The sequence below is a fragment of the Peromyscus californicus genome, unplaced genomic scaffold (genome assembly GCF_007827085.1).
Source record: "Peromyscus californicus insignis strain IS unplaced genomic scaffold, ASM782708v3 Scaffold_12__1_contigs__length_115047231, whole genome shotgun sequence".
Taxonomy (NCBI): Eukaryota; Metazoa; Chordata; class Mammalia; order Rodentia; family Cricetidae; genus Peromyscus; species Peromyscus californicus.
The window spans coordinates 80,116,087-80,137,247 of record NW_026294413.1 but is presented as its reverse complement, the minus strand read 5'-3'; the positions used below and the strand labels follow the sequence as shown (position 1 = coordinate 80,137,247).

Sequence of the window (21,161 nt, the reverse complement as noted above, 5' to 3'; positions counted from 1 at the left end):
CTTTTTAGATAGAGACTTGCTAGGTAGCTTAGGTTGGCCTGGAACTGAAACCTATACGTCATGAAACCATCACAAGCACGCACCACTGTGCCCACTTCTGCCACGGGGAACTGAAACCTCAGAAAATTCAAACTTCAGATGAGAACTTCTGGAGTCCCTTGTGACAGTGACATAATTCATTGATTTTGACCTCAATGGAATAATTCTCAATCATTTTTTATCTTTGCTAGTTCAGACAATATAGCAAAGAACGATACCGATGCATCATTTTATGTGTGTGCAAATCCATTACTGGCCTACTTCCTAGAATCGTAACATACCTAGAACTGGAGATTAGACAATGGTGGGATTTCGAGCCGAGATCCAAGGCTTGCTAAGGTGATACTGGTAATGGCATGGGAGATGAATTGGTGATCAGCTAAGCAGAGAGAAGAGTTCAGAAAGAAAAAGGGAGCAAATTTAAGAGGCAGTCTTTTTATTACCTTTGGATTCATATTATTCTCCATTTCAGAAACAAATTGGCCTGGAGAGATGGCTCAGAGATAAAGAGCACTTGCTGCTATTATAGAGGACCCTGGTTTGGCTCTCAACAACCATCTGTAATTCTAGTTCCAGGGGTTCTGATGCCTGCTGGCCATGGAGGGGAGATGTAGTAGTGAATGGCTGTGATTCTAGCACTTGGGAGGCAGAGGTAGGAGGATCAGGAGTTTGAGGCTGATTACCACAGAGTCCTTGATTACAGAGTGAGCCTCAGAAAAACTAAACAACACACAGGCACACACACTTGAAATCTGTAAAACAAATACGTTAGCTCCTCCTCTGTTTCTGAGACAAGATATTCCCATAGAGTCTAGGCTCTACTCAATTCACTGTTAAGCCCTGGCTGGCCTTGAACTTGTATGTGCCTAGCTAACAAGTGAATTTTAAGAATTATTAACTTATTTGTCCTAGTAAAACACTGTGTGGTTTTTACAGGTAAGGGAACCACGGCTAATAGGATTTGAATAATTTGTCCATGTTCACCTCTTGATTTTGGGTTGTGTATGTCTTATGGCTATTAAAAAAGTAACGCTGCTATTTCATCATCATTTTAATGCCTTAAGAAATCTGGACTCTAGCCCCTGTGGGTATAAGGTTCTGATGGACTTGGGCTAGGACGAGCCTCTATCTAATGCTGGAGAGTACACATGTAATCAAAAGTAGGCCAAAGGCCATTTTTCCAGAATGTGGTGGGAAGATAAGCAAGGAAGTTTGTTTTCCTTTAGAGGCTGTTTTTGAACTGGGAGGGGCTTTGCCTGAGAAAATGGGAGACTCTTGAGAGTGAATATAGAGCTAAGAGTATAAACGTGTAGTTAGGAGTAGGGAAGGGTTAGCAATGAGACTACTAAGGCAGATCAGGCCTGCTAGGGAAGGAACTTCCTTGTCATACACACTAGTCACAAAAAAGGAAAGAAAAACTGATTTATGAGTATGTAAACAGCCACTTACTTTAAAACTTAAAAGGTAAAAAGGATTAGGGTTAAAATGGCTCTTCTCACTCTGAGTTCCAACTACTCGGTTCTTGCCAGCCTCAGAGGAAGCCAAGAACACAGGAAACAGTGTCTTAGGAGAGCTTTCGGAGAATTTAGATACATGTTCAATCAGATCTATATTCCCTTTTATACAAATCGTGACTTGTCACGTGTCTTAGTCCAATATTTCTATCATCACGTTTTGTAGAATACTTATCAGTACTACAGAACTCCCTTCCCTCTCAAATCTATTTACTATTGTTGCTGTTTCACTATTACTTGGGAGTGTGCACCTGCCTGTGTGTGCACGCAGTGGCTGGAGGACAACTTTGTGGAACTGGTTCTCTTCCCCCATGTTTACATGGGTTCTGATGATTGAACTCAGGCTGACAGGCATGCTTGGCAATCTACTTACTCACTGAGCCATCTTACTGGCCCATTTTCTCTTTTTAACAGTTACAGAATACAGTACTCCCTCTTCTTCCAGGAGAGATCTGTTCTGAAACCTTTGGTGGATGCTTGAAACCATAGTTAGTACCGAACTATATACATATACGTTTGGTAGAGTGCTTGCCTAGAATGCACATAAAACCCGGCGGCGGTGGTGGCGCATGCTTTTAATCCCAGCACTCAGGAGGCACAGGCAGGTGGATCTCTGAGTTCAAGGCCAGCCTGCTCTACAGAGTGAGTTATAGGACAGAAAAACAAACAAAAAGAATGCATAATAAAGCCCTGGATTCAATCCACAGCACGGCAAAAAATTTAAAAAGGCAATATTGCATGATTCCAAAGGCACCAAAAGTAGTCAAATTCACTAAGACAAAAAGTAATGGTATGTGCCAGTAGCTGGGAAGGAGAGATGTGGTTTCATGGGAGAGGCATGTTATGGTAATGGTTGTACAACAATGTGAATGCACTTAATATCACAAAACTGTATACGTAAAAATGGTAACGTATTAAGCATATTTTACCACCACCACAACAAAAATACTCTAAGAACCAAAAAAATGGGGTTAAAGAGATGCTTCAGGAGGCTCAGTAAAGTAGCTGCCACAGAAGCATGAAAAGCTGAATTTGGATCCCAGCACCCACATAAAAAAAGCTAGGTGTTGCAGCACACCCCTGTAATCAGAGGAGGACCCCTGGAGGCTGCTGTCAAGCCATCTTAACTGAATCACGAAGCTCCAGGTTCCCTGAAAGATCGTGTCTCCAAAGATTAAAGTGGGGAGTCACTGAAGAAGTCACCTCACACCAACCACTGGCTACCACAAGAACACACACACATGCACACGCGTGCATGCACGCGCACACACACACACACAGAGGCAGGCGGTGGGGAGAATCACAAATTTCTACACTCTTAAAACAAAATATTATCCGGACATTTCACGTTTTAAAAGTACCTTGCATTTTCAACTATAGTATTACATTCTGGAAGTTTCTGTACTCTGAGATGTTTTGATTAAAACAATACTATCAGTTTTAGTATTAAAGTATGATTAAGGAAAAAGTATCAAAACTGGAGCACCTAACTGCTCTGCAGAGGTCTCAAAGGTTTGCTTCCCAGAAGCCACAGGGCAGCTCACAACCATCTGTAACTACTGTTCCAGGTGACCCAACACCCTCTTCTGGCCTTCACAGGCACCAGGCACACGTGTGGTGTACAAACATCTATGAAGGCAAAACACTCATACACATAAAATATTTTTGGTTGTGAGTCTAGCCTTTAATGGCTGAACCACCTCTCTAGCCCACATAAAATAATATAAATAAATCATTTTTTAAAAAGACTTTGAAGTTCCTTTTAAGTCTAGAAAAACCATTAAAAGACTAGAAATAATGTATGTAACTTGTAAACTGGTAGCTTCTTTCTCCTGAATCACATTAGAAGCCTGTTGCTCTTAAAGTTGAGAGGGACTCTGAAGGAAATTCTATTCTCTTTTCAAAGAACAAGAACTACGAAGCTATAGTATAGTATAGCATAGTATAGTATAGTATAGTATAGTATAGTATAGTATAGTGTAGTGTAGTGTAGTATAGTGTAGTATGCATCACAGTAGGTGTTCACCAGTGCCTGTGCCAGACACTGATGAATTCTGCTTTTCATAAACACAGATTGAGCTCTATCTGGAGGCTGATTCCATCTTATTATTTCACTGGGTGGCCTGGCTACCCCTTCAGTTGTTTGTTACTAAAATTTATTTATTGTTACTTAAGCATATGTGTCTGTGTGGATGTATACCGTGTGTGCAGGCACCCAGAGGCCAGAAGGGCCGTTAGTTCCCCTAGAGCTGGGGTCACAGGGACTTGTGAGCTGCCTGAAGACGGTCCTGGGGACTAAACATGGGTCCTCTAGAAAAGCAAGAAATGCTCTTAACTGCTAAGCTACTTCTCCAGCCACAGTTTATTTATTTATTTAGAAAATAAGATGACCCAGAATATGGTGGCACCTACCTGTAATCCTAGTACTTGAGACACACAAGCAGGAGGAGTACAAAGCCATCCTAGACTACATGATATGTTTAAAATTGGCTTGGGCCACAGAAGACCCTGGTTGTTGTTTTTTTTTTTTTTTTGGGGGGGGGTTGTTTGTTTTTTGTTTTTCTTGGTTTTTTTCAAGACAGGGTTTCTCTGTGTAGTTTTGGTGCCTGTCCCGGATATCCCTCTGTAGACCAGGCTGGCCTCGAACTCACAGAGATCCGCCTGCCTCTGCCTCTGCCTCTGCCTCTGCCTCTGCCTCTGCCTCTGCCTCTGCCTCCCAAGTGCTGAGATTAAAGGTGTGCGCCACCACCCCCCGGTTTAGAAAACCCTGTCTTAAAAAGAATGTAAGAAAGGGGCTGGACAGATGGCTCAGAGGTTAAGAACACATATTGTTCTTGTAGAGGACCCAACTTGGATTCCTAGTACTCAACATCTAGTAGCACACAACCAGCTCGAGCACCAGCACTCAAGTGCAACCACACACACACACACACACACACACACACACACACACACACACACACACACAAGCATAATTAAATAAATCATTTTTAAATGAGTGAGAGGAAGAGAAGGGAAGGAGAAAAGAAGGAAGAAAGGTAGGACAAGGAGTACTTAGGCTAACAGCTCAAATCCTAAACTCCTGCCTTAAATTGGGAGTGGAATGGGACACTTTTTCCTTGCTATTATTGCCAATCAAAAGATAGCAATTAAAATTTTAAGCCAGGCCCATTCTTATAATTTCAGCTACTTGAGAGACTAAAAGGATTATTTGAAGTTAGGAATTTGAGACCAGCCTAGGCAACATAGCAAAACCCTATCTCAAAAAGAGAGGGAAGGAGAGGGGAAGTGGGGGGGGGGGGGGGGGGGGGGGCGGGAATAGATGGTTAGTATAATGGGTATAGTTCAGTGGTATAGCATTTGCTTAGCAGGTATAAAGCCCTGGGTCTAAACCCCATCTACCTGCCTCCAAAAAGAAAAAAAAAAGAAAAAGAAATAGAGAAACTGGAAATCAAAGGTTCAGCTACCTAAAGCTGTGATATTTTCCCCACAGTTGGTAAAACTGTATATTCCACAACATATGGAATTCTACTGAAAGCTTTCATTGGCATTTTGCCTTGTTGAATAAAAGCTAGAGCTATGCTCAGGCATTTTTTAAAAAATCAGTCTTTTCACTAGATTAACATTTAAAATGTGACTTAAAATCATGCATAAGAATATTAGTGATAAAATCTAATACATACTGCACTCTTAACTATGTGTCAATAATAGTTCTAAACATTTTTATGAACTCATATAATACAATACTGTGAGGAACACATTATCTCTACCTTTATTTTACAAAAGAGGATCATGTAAACTAGGAACTAAATAATTTCCTCAACGGTACCTAGCATCAAATAGCCACGGTGGGTTTTGTCAGGGGGATTAAGGCTCATTTTATTTTTCATTATGTGTATATTTGGGGGCGGGGGATGAATGTCAGTGGAGTCCAGAGGACAGTGGCAGGTCCCTAGAGCTGGAGTCACAGGGTTTTGAGCTGTCGGCATGGGTGCTGGAAACCAAATGACGGTCCTTGGCAAGAGCAGAAGACAGCCACTGAGCCATCTCTCCAGCCCCAATGGTGGGTTTTAACCCCAAGGTGTTTAAGTCTTACCCACTAGACTCTGTTATCCTTCTTCCCCCAAGATTACTATGATTCTACACTGATTTACCTCAGATCTATATCTAAAGTCTGATTGGGGTGTTTGCTATTTGTTAACTTGTACTCTATAGATGTATACCAAGGCTGGCTATTCTGTTCATTTGAAAGGATCAAAATTCATAGAGAAATCCAAATCCATGTCTTTTTTTTTTTTTTATTTATACTTACATATTCTCTACAAACCTATGATGGGCCAAAGCAGGATTATCTCCATATGCACACTGGGATTGAGCCTGGAATTTACTCAACATGAATTGGATGGCTGCAGTGCATGCAATGATGTATATATCTTAAATATCCTAGCATTGCTCACAATACCCAATAATGTAACTGCTACAGTTTAGTAAATAATGTAATGTTAATATTTGGGAAGAGTTATATAATGGAAGTTTAAGTGGTGTTGGTATAGATTTTTTTTTTGTACAATCGATTAGCCCACTTTTACATCTTTATTTTATTGAGACCAAGTCTTACGTAGCATTGGATAGCCTGGAACTCTCCATGTAGACCAGGCTGGCCTTGATCTTAAAGATCCTTCGGTCTCTGCCTCCAGAGAATGGAATGAAAGATGTGCACCATCACACCCAGCTTCCCCCTACCCTTTATTTTAACTGTATAAATAAAAACATATTTTCCATCTGGCAACAATGAGTATTCTAGGGTGGAGACAGAAAGAAGGCTAAAAACACTGGGAAGGTAGATAATAGAGGCCCATCAACTTTCAACTCTAACAGGCATGTCATTTTTCTTGCCTCACAGAAAGCTTACTTGTGAGAATAATTTATGCTTAGTTCCGAAGAAGGAATGGCTTTAACCTGGATGGTGGCCAGCTGTGCCAAGAACTGCAGCAAATTCAGCTTTCCTCTTGAAAGTCACTCAACTGGAAATTTTATCAGTGGGAAGTTCTCTAAGGGCCAATGACTCTATTCTCTGCACCCCAGTGAGTCCCCAAACACTGTTAGTTCTCATTTTCAGCTCTGATTCTGCACACACATACGCAGCCCACACTCACACCAACCCAAGGAAAGCCTTACTTCTCATAGAAGTAACAACAAATTTTTTGGAATCAAAAGTTCAAAATCTGTATCCAATATGATATAACATCATTTATTAGTTCTTTTCTCTTTGTGGTCACATAGGCATTTGGAATAGAATGGCATTGACATTTGAGGACAGGACAAGAGAACCATCAAGCCTTCCAATAGAAACAAGAGACCGAAAGCTATCCTCATCATGAAATAACCCAACACAACTCCAGAAATACCAAATACCAAAGAACACCACACTTAAGGAGGGACTAACTACTAAGTCCTTGTCCTCAAGAAACCACAATCTAAAGGGAGATACACTCAAGGGAAGTGGGGAAGCAAGGGAAGAAAAACTTCAATAAATCAATCATCCAGGACTGATGGCCCAGCATCCGAAGGTCAAAATTTACAGTTTTACCAAAGGAAAGAAGCCAATGCACTTTTCATTTCCTATGTCTGTCAAGGTCTCCTTGCACTCAATACCCTATCGTCTATATATCATCTCTGCATGTAATGCACACGTTTAAACAAATGTCATCAATGAGCCTTTGGCAGCATATCTTGAAAAGAATGTCAATACAGAAGGTCTCTTAGGATCCAGCTGCTAATTCTGAAGTTATTTAATTGTACACTTACTGGAAGAGCAGATAGGTAACTATAGCATAACTTCCTATACAGCATTTGGAAGATAAAGTCTCAAGGGTGTTCTAAGTGATTGGGTCTCCACTCGTTTCTTTGGATTTTTTTTTTTTTTTTTTTTTTTTTTTTTTTTGGTTTTTCGAGACAGGGTTTCTCTGTGTAGCTTTGCGCCTTTCCTGGAACTCACTTTGTAGTCCAGGCTGGCCTCGAACTCACAGAGATCCGCCTGGCTCTGCCTCCCGAGTGCTGGGATTAAAGGCGTGCGCCACCACCGCCCGGCGGATTTTTTTATTTTTAAGACATAGTCTCACTATGTAGCTCTGGCTGATTTGGAACCTTCTGTGTAGACCAGGCCTGCCTTGGCCTCGCATGTGCTAGAATTAAAGGTGTACATCCCTACAGCCAGCTTTCACTACAAATTTATTAGCAGGACGGTGCATTAGAGGCAGTTCTTGTTTTCTTTTACACTTTTAAGTTAATGGTAAAAAATTATAAAAATAGGGTACAAGCATATATAATACATTACCCATATTTAGAATAACACAGATGATCTGGGATAGAGAAAAGGTGACCAAGAGTGAGTGAGAAATAACCAAAGCCGGGCGGTGGGGCCACAACGCCTTTAATCCCAGCACTTTGGACGCAAAGGCAGGTGGATCTCTGTGAGTTCAAGGCCAGCCTGGTCTACAGAGCGAGTTCCAGGACAGCCAGGACTGTTACACAGAGAAACCCTGTCTTGAAAAATGAAAAAAACAAAAAACAAAAAACAAGTTCAGAAAGCCTGAAAACAGTAAGAAACATGGAGAAATGTATAGATGGGCTAAATTTTCCATAGTGAAAATATAATTTGTGAACCAGGAATGGTGGTGCATTCCTGTGATTCTAGTATTCAGGGTGGTAGAGCCACGAGGATTTTGAGTTAGGGGACAGCCTGTATTACATAGTAAAATACTGTCTCCAAAAATATAATTTGTAACAAGGAAAGTTTTAGCTAAGTGTCCTGGCTTATGACTGTGCTCCCAGAACTCAGGAGGGTTATCAGTTGAAATCATCATGAGACTAGCCCAAGCTATAAGAGACTGAAACAGGAAAAGAGATGAGATCTTGAGTTCAAGGCCAGCCTGGACTACAGAGCCAGTGCAAGGAAGCTCAAACCACAAAACAAAAACAATGTTTAAAAAAGGCGAGGGAGGGAAGGGGGGGCATGACACCCAAGGAGAAATGTGTTTTCTTCTAGTCCTACCCATAACACCTACAAGAAGGCTTAAGGTTAGAAAAGGGTTAGATTTACCCGAGAGGAACCATTACCTGACTGAACACAGAGCTTCATTCTAAAGACACAAGATCAGCTTCTCTCTGATAACTCGCACTGAAAGACTGCTACTTCTTTTAGTAGCACCCAAATGCTGATTTTAGCTCCGGAAATACCCAGAGAAATTGGTATATTAAAGGAAGGACTTCTCTTTAAAAGCTTTCATTTGTCCTGTATGATGATAGGCTTGTTGAGATCTTGAAATACACAATACTGAATCATATGAGTTGAGATAAAGTGTGTTTACTATACACACAGAGAGAGAGACCCACTGACATGACAACATAAGGTTTAATAAAAAGGTTGGGCCGGGCCGTGGTGGCGCACACCTTTAATCCCAGCACTTGGGAGGCAGAGGCAGGTGGATCTCTGTGAGTTCGAGGCCAGCCTGGTCTCCAAAGCGAGTACCAGGAAAGGCGCAAAGCTATACAGAGAAACCCTGTCTCAAAAAAACAAAACAAAACAAAACAAAAAAAGGTTGGACTTGAATCAGCCAGAAAGCAAAGCAGCAGCCGATCAACTCGAAACCTTTGTCTTGCCATATGGTTCAAGGAAATACAGCTCTTTAACGCGGAATCCATGACTCACAGCATGAGGCTGCACTATAACCAGTGGGGCTCCAAATAATAGAGGAACACCTGGTCTAAATCGTTAAATTTTTTAAAGGCACTCCCAAAAAGAGAATGCAAAATCCCCTGCCTCTTCCAGATAGGAGGCAGAGTCTTGAGCTATGAATTTAGTAAGTAGCCTGCATAGTTGAGATGACTCCTAAACAGAGAAACCACAACTCAAAATAGCCTGAACACTTTTGTTATCTCACACAATGGGCAGTTTGCCATCCACTCCTCCCTACGTGCATATTTGACCTGTGTTAGCCAGAGCCATTATAAATTTGTGACGCTTCAAATCTGGCTATACCAGATGTTTGAAAGCTAGGGACTAGAAGTATCAACTGTACATTGATTCCTAACGTTGTACACATTAAAATGAATGCTATGCAGATTCATTTAAATTTTAAAGATATGCACTGTAAGTCTATGACCAGAACAGACACAGCCCTCCCTAAAAGCTTCTGGGGAAGACAACCACCGAAGATGAGTATCACACCAGAGCACACACATGATCCACTATACTGCAGTACATAGATAACGTGGATATTCCATCTGCCCTTCCCTAAAGGTGCAGCACATCACCAGGAACCTGGCAAAAGGCTTGTATTTTTTTAACATATGTACTTCCTTTTTTATTTATCTGACAGTTGAGGTGGGGAGTGAATATGGCAGTCAAAAACATAGCTTGTAGGAATCAGTTCTCTCCTTCCACCATGTAGGTTCCAGGGATCAAACTTGTCAGCTTTGGCAACAAGCACCTTTACTTGCTAAGCCATCCTGCTGGCCCTGAGCTTTTAAATGATTGCCCTCTCAGTATACGTATGTATGTGTGAATGCATGTATATGTATACGTACACACACACACACATTTATACATGTATAAATGATCAATGGTAAACAAATGTAAACAAATACATAAAATAAACAGGCTGGTTTATTTTTATTTATTTTTAGATTTATTTTATATGTATGAGTTTTCGACTACGTGTATGCATGTGTGGTACATGTGTGCCTGGTACTCATGGAGGTCAGATTCCTGGAACTGGAGTTATGAATGACCATGTGAACCAAACCCAAGTCCTCTCTGAGTGCAACAAGTGCTCTTAACCATTGAGCCATCTCTATGGGCCCTAGGCTGCTTCATTTTTAAGCAAACAGACAAAATGTGTTGTATTAATACCCAAGTGAACCCTATCTCTATAAAGGTAGGGTTTATGGCCACCCTTTCTTCATTAATAATGGGGGTGGAGAGGGCCAAGGCAAAGCTTGCTGTGTCTATTTAGAATTATATCAATGCTATTTACATAACAACTAACTTAACTAACTTCCTACTTTGTAGACAGATAGAAACAAACATTTAAGATGGGGTTCCATTAAAATTACAAGATAGTTGCAGAAATAGACACAATTTCCAGAAACCTTCTGTTCTCTCAGATACATGAGTGTTAATGCTATTAGAATAAAGTTCACATCTGTCCCATTCTTAAGTCTCTTTTGATCTGGGACAAAGTTTTTCCAAATGAAACTTCATGATCTTCCAAAGAATATACAAATTTATTTCAAATACTACCTAGTTCTAGTAGGCCCCAAGCTAACCAATCAGATATATGACTTTTTTTAAGGCTGATCTGCACCTGTTCTTGGTTTCTTGAGAAAGAAAGGGGAGGGAAGAAAGGGAAGTGGGAAACAGGCTGTGAGACTGAGGCGTGGCTATACACAGCACCCCACATCCCATCACTCTCTATACAAACCCGTCATGAAGGCCACGCCAGAGCCAGACTCCACAGACACTGCAGCCAGGCCCAGGACAAATGGAAACTTGTGACTAACAGCATTCTTGATGCTTCTGGTTCTAGGTGGAATTTCCCCACGGATACTTAACAACTCTGATCTAAGCATTTGAGCAACAGTGGAGTGATAAATCCAAAGGATCGGGGCTGGAGAGATGGCTCAGAGGTTAAGAGCACTGGCTGCTCTTCCAGAGGTCATGAATTCAATTCCCAGCAACCACATGGTGGCTCACAACCATCTGTAATGAGACCTGGTACCCTCTTCTGGTGTTCAGGTACGTGCAAGCAAGCAGAACACTGTGTATAGATAATAAATAAATAAATCTTAAAAAAAAAAAAATCCAAAGGATCTGGAGTAAGAGAGCAAGGGCCTGGGTCCAGGCTACTAGGTGTAGGGAAGCTACTTGATTTCTCTAAACTTCAGTTCCTGTCTCTATAAAACAAGGACCTCACAACATCTACCCACAGGACCGTTACAGGATCACCAACATGAGGGTCTTTCACAGGCACTACAGAGATGGTTCAGTGGGTAAAGTGTTGTCTACGTAAGCATGAAGCATGAACCTCAACCTCTGGCCTCCACACATGCACACACAGGAAAGAGCACAACACATATGCAAGCAGGCTTAGGCTGGCATGCTCGAACGCGCGCGCACGCGCGCGCGCGCGCGCACACACACACACACACACACACACACACACAAAAAAGAAAACACAAAGTATCTCATGAAGTATAAATGGTTATACAAACATCCTTATTTACTTTATTAACTGTTCTGTTTCATTTTTAAAATTAGGAAATATACAAAAACATATTAAGAAAGGGCTCGCCCACAGGCCTGTCACTCAGATGTTGTTACTCCCTGAACTGAGATAAATCTAATACCAACCAAAAGAAACTAAGACGAAACTAAGTTCAGATGTTAATACAGATAACAGCAAGGGACAAAATTAATTACTGATTTCTTTTTTAAAGAACAAAGCAGACTTTCCCATCTATCAGCTTAAAGTGAAGACAATGCTACTATTTATCCCAGGACTGGTCCCAGGAACTTATGATATATGGGTAAGGCACATAAAAGTCAAGGCCACAAAAACCTCCCAAAATAAATATTTCATGAGTCTGAGGAACAGTTACAACACATGACCACAGATGCAAAGGGAGACGAAGTATCAGAAGCCCCATTAATAAAACTGACGTGACTGTAATGGTCACATCAAAGACGGACAGCTGGCCATAAGCCACTTCTGTGAGAGAAGAGAAGGGAAACTTTATACATGGTGCTGTAAGATGGGCAGCCTGCGCTTCTGACTTTTTCACACTGTTTACCAAATCCCATCCTTCTTAGAACTTGTCCTTCCTTTTCAGTCCCGATTCCCACCCTTCCCTTCTCTACCTCCTCTCCTTTGCTTTACTAATGCACTCAATTTGCTTTTTGTGTTTAAAATGGCTTCCATACAATGGACTATTATTTAACAACCAAAAAAAGAAGAAGAAGAAAGTTCTGAGACATACTACACTATGGATGAACCTTGAAAAGAACTATGCAAAGTGAAAGGGAGCCGGACATAAAAGCCACATGCTGTATGATTCCATTTACATGAACTGTCCAGAAGAAGCAAATTCAGGAGCTGGGAGAGTAAAGGGGTCATGGAGGTAAAAATATAAAGAAGAGAGTCCTGCAAATCGGGGTGTGGTTTCTTTCTGAGTAGTCCAAATTGTTCTAAAAGAAGACAAATGGGAATGTGGGGAACAAGAAATGGTTATAAGGGAAATATGAATATGATCAAATATACACACAGAGGAAGTATAACGAAACCCATAATTATGTGTAACATATGCTAATAAAAATCTTAAATAAATCATTGTACACCTTAAATGGGTGAACTGTATAGTATGGGAATGGTATCTCAATAATACTGTTCAAAACATGGTCTTATTTAGGATCCTGGGCAGAAAAGAAGACATAGCCAGGTATGGTAGTGTATATCAGAATCATAACACCTGGGAGGCAAAGGCAGAAGATCACAAGTTCAAGTCCAACCAGGGATACACAGAAACTCAAAGTCATCTAGAGCTCCACAGTGAATCCTTGTCTCAATCAATCAATTGATTTTTTTAGGTGGACCATGGGAGATAACTCCACAGTTAAAGCACTTGCTGCACAAATGAGAGATCAGTAATTCACCACAGAACCCATATAAATGATGGGTGGGTGTGGCAGCCTGCCTGTAACTCCAGCATTGGAGAGCAAGAGACAGGTACTCCTCCGAGAAGCATGCTGGCTAGAAAGTAGCCATGTCAGTGAGCTCTGGGTTTGAGAGACCCTGCCTCAATGAATAAGGTGTAAGAACAATTGAGGATGATTCCCAACATCAATCTTGGATTTCCAAATGCAAAGCCACATATACCCACACAGTGTAACCACACACATGAAACATGCATACACACACACACATACACACACAAAATAGTCGAAGAAAAACATCTTTTTAAAATTTCCAGCCAACCTCCTCCTTAAGTTTGGAATAAAAATAACAACTCAGGGGCTGGAGAGATGGCTCAGGAATTAAGGGCACTGGCTGCTTTTCTAGAGGACCCAAATTCGAGTCCCAGCACCCACATTGCAGCTCAAAACTGTCAGCAACTCCAGTTCAAGGAAATTTAACTCCCTCACACATATATGCACATAAAATAAAAATAAATAAATCATTTTTAAAAGAGAGAGAGACCTGTGAACAGGTATTAAAACTACACTGTAGCCGGGCAGTGGAAGTGCACTCCTTTAATCCTAGCGATCAGGGAGGCAGAGATGGGAGGATCTCTAAGTTCGAGACCAGCCAGGTCTACAAAGTAAGTTCCAGGACAGCTAGAGCTACACAGAAAGACCCTGTCTCAAAAAATAAAAAAAATAAAAAAAAAATAAAAAAAATAAAAAAAACAACTCAGTTGCTAAATACACAGTGACCAAACTACTTCAGACTACCAGACCTGGGCATGGTGGCACACATCTTTAATTCCAGTTGCTATTGGGGAGGGAGAGGCAGGCAGAGCTCTGTGAGTTCCAGGCCAGCCAGACTACATTGTAAAATCTTGTACAAAAAAAAAAAAAAAAAGATACAGGAACTCCAAATCCAAATGAGTCCTGCTCCCCCGAAAGCAATTCAAACACCAGCAATGTGGCACCAGTAAAAGGTCCCTCAACCCACAATAACCAAAAGTTCATTCAAATCAGACATGTAATAAATTAGAATTGTTCTGGTCATGACTGACCATGCTGCATGGAGCAGCTTCATCATAGTTTTGGTTCTGAACATACAATATGCCCATTTTGCACTGTGGCCTTACCTGAAACACCTCCACTCAGATTCAAAACTACCATTAGCTGTGAACTGCAGTGTTTTTACTGTACACAAAAGGCTTTTTACACTTTTAGACGTATAATGGCTTAATTACAGAAAGCAAAGACTTCTAATATTTTCTTACCACCATTCCCAAGTATGTATCAAATTAGTATGTCTTTAGATTATAGTATATTCAGATGTTTGCTTTTTTAAAATGCTGTCTAAATTGCTAACAAGTTGCATAAAAAAGAAAATCATTACATGGAATTTTGGCTTGGAACTAAGAGAGGATTTCCAACAATTTCCAAAATGGCCCTTATACATAGTTCTGCCACTTTGTACTACATATTTATGAGAAGTAGTGTTCTCAGAACTGCTGATTATAAAATCACAATACGCATCAACTCTGAAAAACACTGAAGATGCTCTGTATTGCTGAAGTATTGAGTATTCAGCCAAGATTCAATTTTTACATGTAAATAAATAAGCATAACTATCTCATTACTAGGCAAATTTACTTACATCTTTAATTAATGATAAAATTCTATTTATACCAAAGAAATGTTTTAAAATAAACTTATGATCTTATTAGCAAATGTTTATTTTATATGCCTATTTGATGTATCTATTTACCTGAGGTTGAATAAAAATTTCTCAGGCCAAAAAGAATCAAGAGTAGGAAAAGCTTAAGAAATTCTGTCTTAGACCACGGAAGATATGCCAAGTAGCTCGAGGAATGCCCATTTCACTCAACATACATTTCATTGACCAAAACAAGACTAATGTGGCACACATATGAAAATAATCTGAAATTTCCAAAGAGAAATATTTGAATAAGGACATAACCTTCCAAAGTAATTTCCAAGAGACACTCTGATCATATGGATTTTGAAATGTTTGATCAAAACTTAGTTTCATTATTTTATAGAAACAGCATGGGTTTTGCAAGCTCAGAGTTCTATGATCCAGTTACCATTATTTTTCTACTATTTTTAAAGTTAATTCCTTTTCCATTTCTGGAGCAGCATTCGAAGCCTGGGCCTTAATTTCTTCAAGCCCTAGGAGCCTCCTAATTCATCTCTTCACACAGTTCCTCTTTTTTTAACCCTCTATTTACTGAGTTATCTGTGTGTCAATGCTGAGGGCTGGAACTGGGGAGCAGAAAAAAACAAAATGTTCCCACTTAGACTGTGTTTTCCAGACAGGAGTTAGCAACCTGAGATATGTACAGGATCCACACATTTAAGAAAAACAGTTGGGCTTGGAGATGGTGGCGCACACCTTTAACCCCAGCGCTCAGGAGGCAGAGGCAGGTGGATCTCTGTGAGTTCCAGGACAGCCAGGGCTACACAGAGAAACCCCATCTCAAAAAACCAAAAAAAGAAAAGAAAAACAGTTGGCATTAAGAACTGAAAACAATGGATGGGTCCTCTGGCCTCTCCAGAACCCACATGTTCTTCCTCATACACCATCCTCCCCCTCCCCCTCCCCTTCAATTTGTACATCTTGTGGGATAGGACCTTCTGCTAAACTATCCATATGCCATGCATGCACTGACTTCAAGTCCAGTTTCACTCCAACTTGCCTTCCAACCTGCAATCAAGACAATCTACTTAGTGAATGGAACCTGGTAGTACCTTTGTTTGGGACTGTTTATCAGCCCAATCCTTCCCACTTTCTAATTGAACTTGAAATACCTTTTGTAGGTGTTGGGAAGTATGTAACTACATGTAACTTTTTTTCATCTTGTATCTGCCCTTGTTTCTTTTCTATGTCTCATGACTATGGAGCTGCTTAAAAAAAATATACACACACACACACACACACACACACACACACACACACACACAAACCTTACCCCTGAAGAGCTTTCAGTAAGTCTGGGAACTGGACATCCTTACATCTAAAAAGCCCCACTGGTGATTCTCACGCACACTCTGAGAGCCATTGATTTATTACAATGTTCTTTATACAACACACATTCAGTGCTTATTAATTCATGGCATGGAAGCTCATAAATAACTCTTCTCTAAATAGCCTAACCAGCTATCAACCCCTTGACTACACTAGCTGTGTTCCAAGAGCAACATGTGGTTTTAAGATTCCGCTTCCTCAAGTACTACATGGAGGGACACCGTTACCTTGTCTCTTTACATTGTTTCCCATTTGTTGAAAAACCGGAGGCCTGGAGTGCAGCCATGTCAGACCACACTACATAAGAATGTACTCTGAGTCTGAGATTAAAACGAGTTACAAAGAGAACAAGAACGAGATAGACAGACTGAATGGATACATGCTCCTGCTCAACAGTTTCTTACTTATCTGTACAGAACAGGAATTTGGTCTGAGGTCCATCCCTCCTCTTCGCCCTTGCCCCCCCCACCACCACCCCCGACCCCGCCCCCAGCTTCCCAGCTACCAGTCTCCTGAAATGCCTGACACAGTCCCAGGCCCCTGAAGGCTCAGGAAGGTGTTCAGTGCACTCAAGTCCTGCAATCAGATAAATAACACAAGCCCCACCCGGCTGACAGTAACCTATCGACTGCCCCGACACACCACGGACACAGCTCAGTTCGGAAGCACTGTGAACTTTTCCTGAGTTGTTCTCCACGGGCAACGGCGGTCTGAGTCACACCCAGCCTAGAGCAAGTGTGACATGAGCCAGGGGACAGTTAAGGAACTAGTCTCTCTATCTCTTTTCCCATATGAGAAGTGGGCTGCACCCCAGTGGTTACCAACTGTGGGCTGGCTACAGAGATCAGCGGAGGGCCGGTGGCCGGCAGGGTAGTGTAGACTGAGAAAGGACGCCCCAGCCTTCCCTCTGGCAGGGGCTGCCGATCCCAGATTCCACAGGCCTCTCACAGCAGCTCCATCTTGCTTCCTGCCAGAAGGAGGGACAGAGGAAGAGGAGGAGGAGGAGGCCCCCCGAAACTGGAAAGGCCCCCAGTGGGAGGAAGCCGTTTGACAGCAGGTAAAGCTGGGTGGAAAGCTTCACAGGAGGAATAGAATGAATGGCTATGGGGTCCGGCAGGAAGAAAAGCAGGACTCCTGGTTATGAATTACTGCATAAAGGTGTTAGAGTGCCAGAGGCGTGAGCGAAATGCCCCCGGAGGGAAGGAGGCGGCGGCGGAGACGGGAGGAAAAGCCAAGTAGTTGGGGGGAAATGTCAGAGAGCAGGAGTCCTGGGGAGGGCTGGGCAGGTGAGTCTCAGGGGGATAGAAGTATTAGAAAGGTGAGCGGCCGGGTAAAACAAGAATCCTTTGAAGGAAAGGCAGGGAGTCCGTAGGAGAACCCACCCACAGGCTGGAGAGGAGAGGCCTAAAAAGGAGCTGAGAGCAAGGTAGTCAACGCCAGGGACGTGAGCCTGCCCAGGGGAGGGATCGTCAGGCAACCTAACAACTATCACTTTCTTGGGAACCCACTACGGGCACACACACACACATGCCAGGCACTTTACAAATAAAAAGCTCGCTGACTCTTCACAACACAGCCCCAAGGCAGGATTTCTGGTGACTGCCCCCATTTTATAGACGAGGAAACTGAGGCCCCGACAGGCTCGGTGGCTGGCTTGCTCAAGGTCACAGCCTAGAGAAATGAGCATTCGAAACCACAGCAGCAGCTCTGGGGAGCCCACCCCGCGCAGAGCCACAGGCAAGGCAGCCTACGAATGCAAGCAACTAGGCGGACCGGGACCCTGGGGAGGTCTCCCGGCTACGCTCCAGTCCCAGGCCCGGCCGCGCTCACCCGGACGAGGTTGCTGACGGCCGCCTGCACGGCGGCCACGGGCGCGGTGAGGTCAGGAATGGCTTTGCCGTCCACCTCGCCTTCCTCGTGCATGATCACCAGGTGCGAGATCTGCTGCGCCACCGGCTCCAGGATGCTCTCGATCGTGCGCGTGTGAAACACCGGCATCGCGGCGGCTAGCGGGGCGGCGAACCGCGGGCGACGGGAACCTGGGAACGGCGGGGCCGGGAGCCGGCAGGGAGAGACTGACTCGGAGCGGCGACTGGAGTCCGGGCTTCCCTCGGCGTAACCAGCCCCACGGGCGCCCCGCCCTCTCACGTCGCCGCGCCCAATGGCCACGCCGCTCAGGCCCCGACTGCGGCTCCGATTGGCCCTCCTTCGAGAAGCCCCGCCCCGCCGGGGGCCGCCCCGCCAAAGTCCCGCCCCGCCCCCATTCCCAAGGGAGGGGCCCGGGATCGGGCCCGCGCCGCAGGGATTGCGACCGGATTCCCGAACCCTCTCGCGGGGCGCTCCTTATAAGGGCATGGTGGGAGCGGAGCGTGCGGCCGCCGCCGGCCGGCCCCGCCCCTCGGGGCCGCCTCCCGCCTCCGAGTGGCGGAGCTCCGCCCCTCCGCAGGATCACCTCAGCGGGGCGGGATCGCCTCACCTCAGGCGGTGCTGGAGTCTGGGGAGACCCCGCTACCCGCACGTCTCCCCGCCGCCGGGACACTCAACTTTCCCTTCACGAGAACGCAGTCAAAACCCTCGTCTGTCTCCTCCCCGGAATTCAGGAGAACGTAAAAGATCCAGACACTAAAAATACACCAAGAAACGGGGGTACCCCTTGATGGACACGGCGGACTCCCAGGGCCCCCAGGCTGTCATAGTCCTTTGGTGTGGGGCACTTTCTAGACCTCTGCGTACGCGTTCACTTGCAAGTATATATGTTTTCTAAAACGTTTCCTTCGAGATCTCATGGAAATTACCTGGTAATCCTTCACTTTGGAGAAATACAGGTCTACCTCGTTCTGTTTTAGTGGCTGTGGTGGTCCCTCCCTGCAGATCAACTAAGATCTGGGTCTGTTGGTAAAGTGTTTGCCCGGCCTACGCAAAGCCCTAGGTTTGAGTCCCAGCACTACATAAAATCAGACGTGATAGCGCAGCCTGTATACCAGCACTAGGGAGGTGGATTAGGTGGTCAAGGTCATCCTCGGCAAGAGAGCAAGTTTGAGGCCAGCCTGGACTATCTGAGACCCTGAATGGAAGGGGGAGTTGGGGGGGGGTGTTCTTTTTTGGATTATGATGACCATCTGTCTGTAGTTCGAGCAGCACCCCAGAGGTTGGGGTAGGAGGGTCATTTAAGGAAGGAGTTACAGGCCAGTCTGGACAACATGACCAGCAAGACCCCCATCTCAAAAAGTGAAAATGCAAAATTGTGTGCATTTTACAAGTTGATAAATAGGGCCAAATTGCCCAACCCCTTCACCACATTTAAGACATCTGCCTGTCTTCCTAACCTCAAATTCTCTTGCCTAAGCTTCCTCATTCTGAGGGACAACACAGCCTTCAAATAAAAGATCCTCAAGTCAAAGAAAACTATTTCTCAGGATCTCACATTTTGCAGAAGACCAGGCTACATGTTGTCTTGCCCACAGCTTGTCTTTTAAAGCTATTTTTGTCTAGCCGTGTATGCCCCTGTCTCTGCTGTGTCTGTTGCCAAGCCTTGAACTTTCTCTTGAGGTAGGGATGAGTTCTGTCGGTTGAGAGTACTTGTCTACCACACACAAAGCTTTGGGTCAATGCCTAGCATCACATAAACAGGGCATGGTGTGGTAGTGCACACCTATAATCTTAGCACCCAGGAAACACAAACAAGAGAATCAGAAGTTCAAGGTCTTCCTCAGCTAGCTTCCAAGTTAGATGTCAGCCTGAGCTACAGGAGCCCTGCCTCAAAAACAAAACAGGCCCAGTGGTAGTGGCACAGGCCTTTGATCCCAGAACTCCGGAGGCAGAAGCAGGAGGATCTCTGTGAATTCGAGGCCAGCCTGGGCTACAGAGTGAGTTCCAGGACAGTCGGGACTGCTTCATAGAAAAACCCTGTCTCGAAAAACCAGGAAAAAAAAAAAAAAAAAAAAAAAACCTACCTTAATAAGTAACTTGAGAAAGTGTATAAGAACACACAGAGGCTCATCCACACTTTAAGAGGCTCTGTCTCCAACTGAAACAAGTCCATTCTGGACAAAAGGGAGCTCATGTCTACTTGCCTTTTGATAAGAACTCCCTGGACCATTCAACTTCAGACCTCTTTCTGTGGAGTCTCTAAACTCATTGTGTTTTACTTATTAATGACCTATCTCCTGGCCAGAGGGACAGTGTTGTAGCATATTATTTTAAGGTGTGTTACTTTTGTTTGTGCTCTGGAACATTTGTTTAATGACGCAAAGATGTGTTTGATTAAATAAAATTCACCTGTAGTCAGGAGGCTGAGTCAGCAACTAGCTGACAGGAAGTGGGAGGAGCCAGGTGGAGAAGGGTTTTTAAGGAGAGTGGAGGAGGAGCCGCACAGGGGCTTTTTGGAGAAGGAGAGGAGGTGAGCTATTTGCTATTCAGCCTCTCTGAACAGCAGAATTCCACCTTAACCTTTGAATCCTGAGTTCTTTAGAGGGACAGAGGTTTAGTAAAGTTCCCTTCATAGCTTTGCAAGAGTCAGGGAGCCTGAGGGAACAGAATTCACTCTGCCTACAGCCCTTGGGGCCTAACTGCTGCTGGTAGAGGTAGAGTTGCTGATTCGGACAGCCACGGCCTAAAAGGCAGCAACAATTAAATAAAAGGATAGCTTTGGGGTAACTACAAATCTTCCCAGAACTTGGGGATTCCTGCATTTCACTAACTTACAATTCTGCTAGCTGCTAGGAAGAATTCAAGGCAGGCATTTCCCATTTCCCATAAGCCTCCTTCCTTCAGCCCACAGCAAAGGAGTGATCTTCAAGGGTATGAAAACATCTGCTGAGACACA

At 43.6% G+C, this 21,161-nt stretch overlaps 1 protein-coding gene across 2 annotated transcripts in view; it reads right to left on the bottom strand.

The window, feature by feature from the left end:
* Vcl (vinculin) overlaps positions 1 to 18,450 on the bottom strand; it is a 102,909-nt gene extending 84,459 nt beyond the window's left edge. For both annotated transcript variants that reach the window (XM_052733561.1, XM_052733560.1), the window contains exon 1: positions 18,167 to 18,450. In XM_052733561.1, the coding sequence (XP_052589521.1) occupies positions 18,167 to 18,334 (168 nt within the window). In that variant the 5' untranslated portion in view covers positions 18,335 to 18,450. The remainder of the gene's footprint in view (positions 1 to 18,166) is intronic.
* Between the last annotated feature and the right edge of the window lie 2,711 nt (positions 18,451 to 21,161).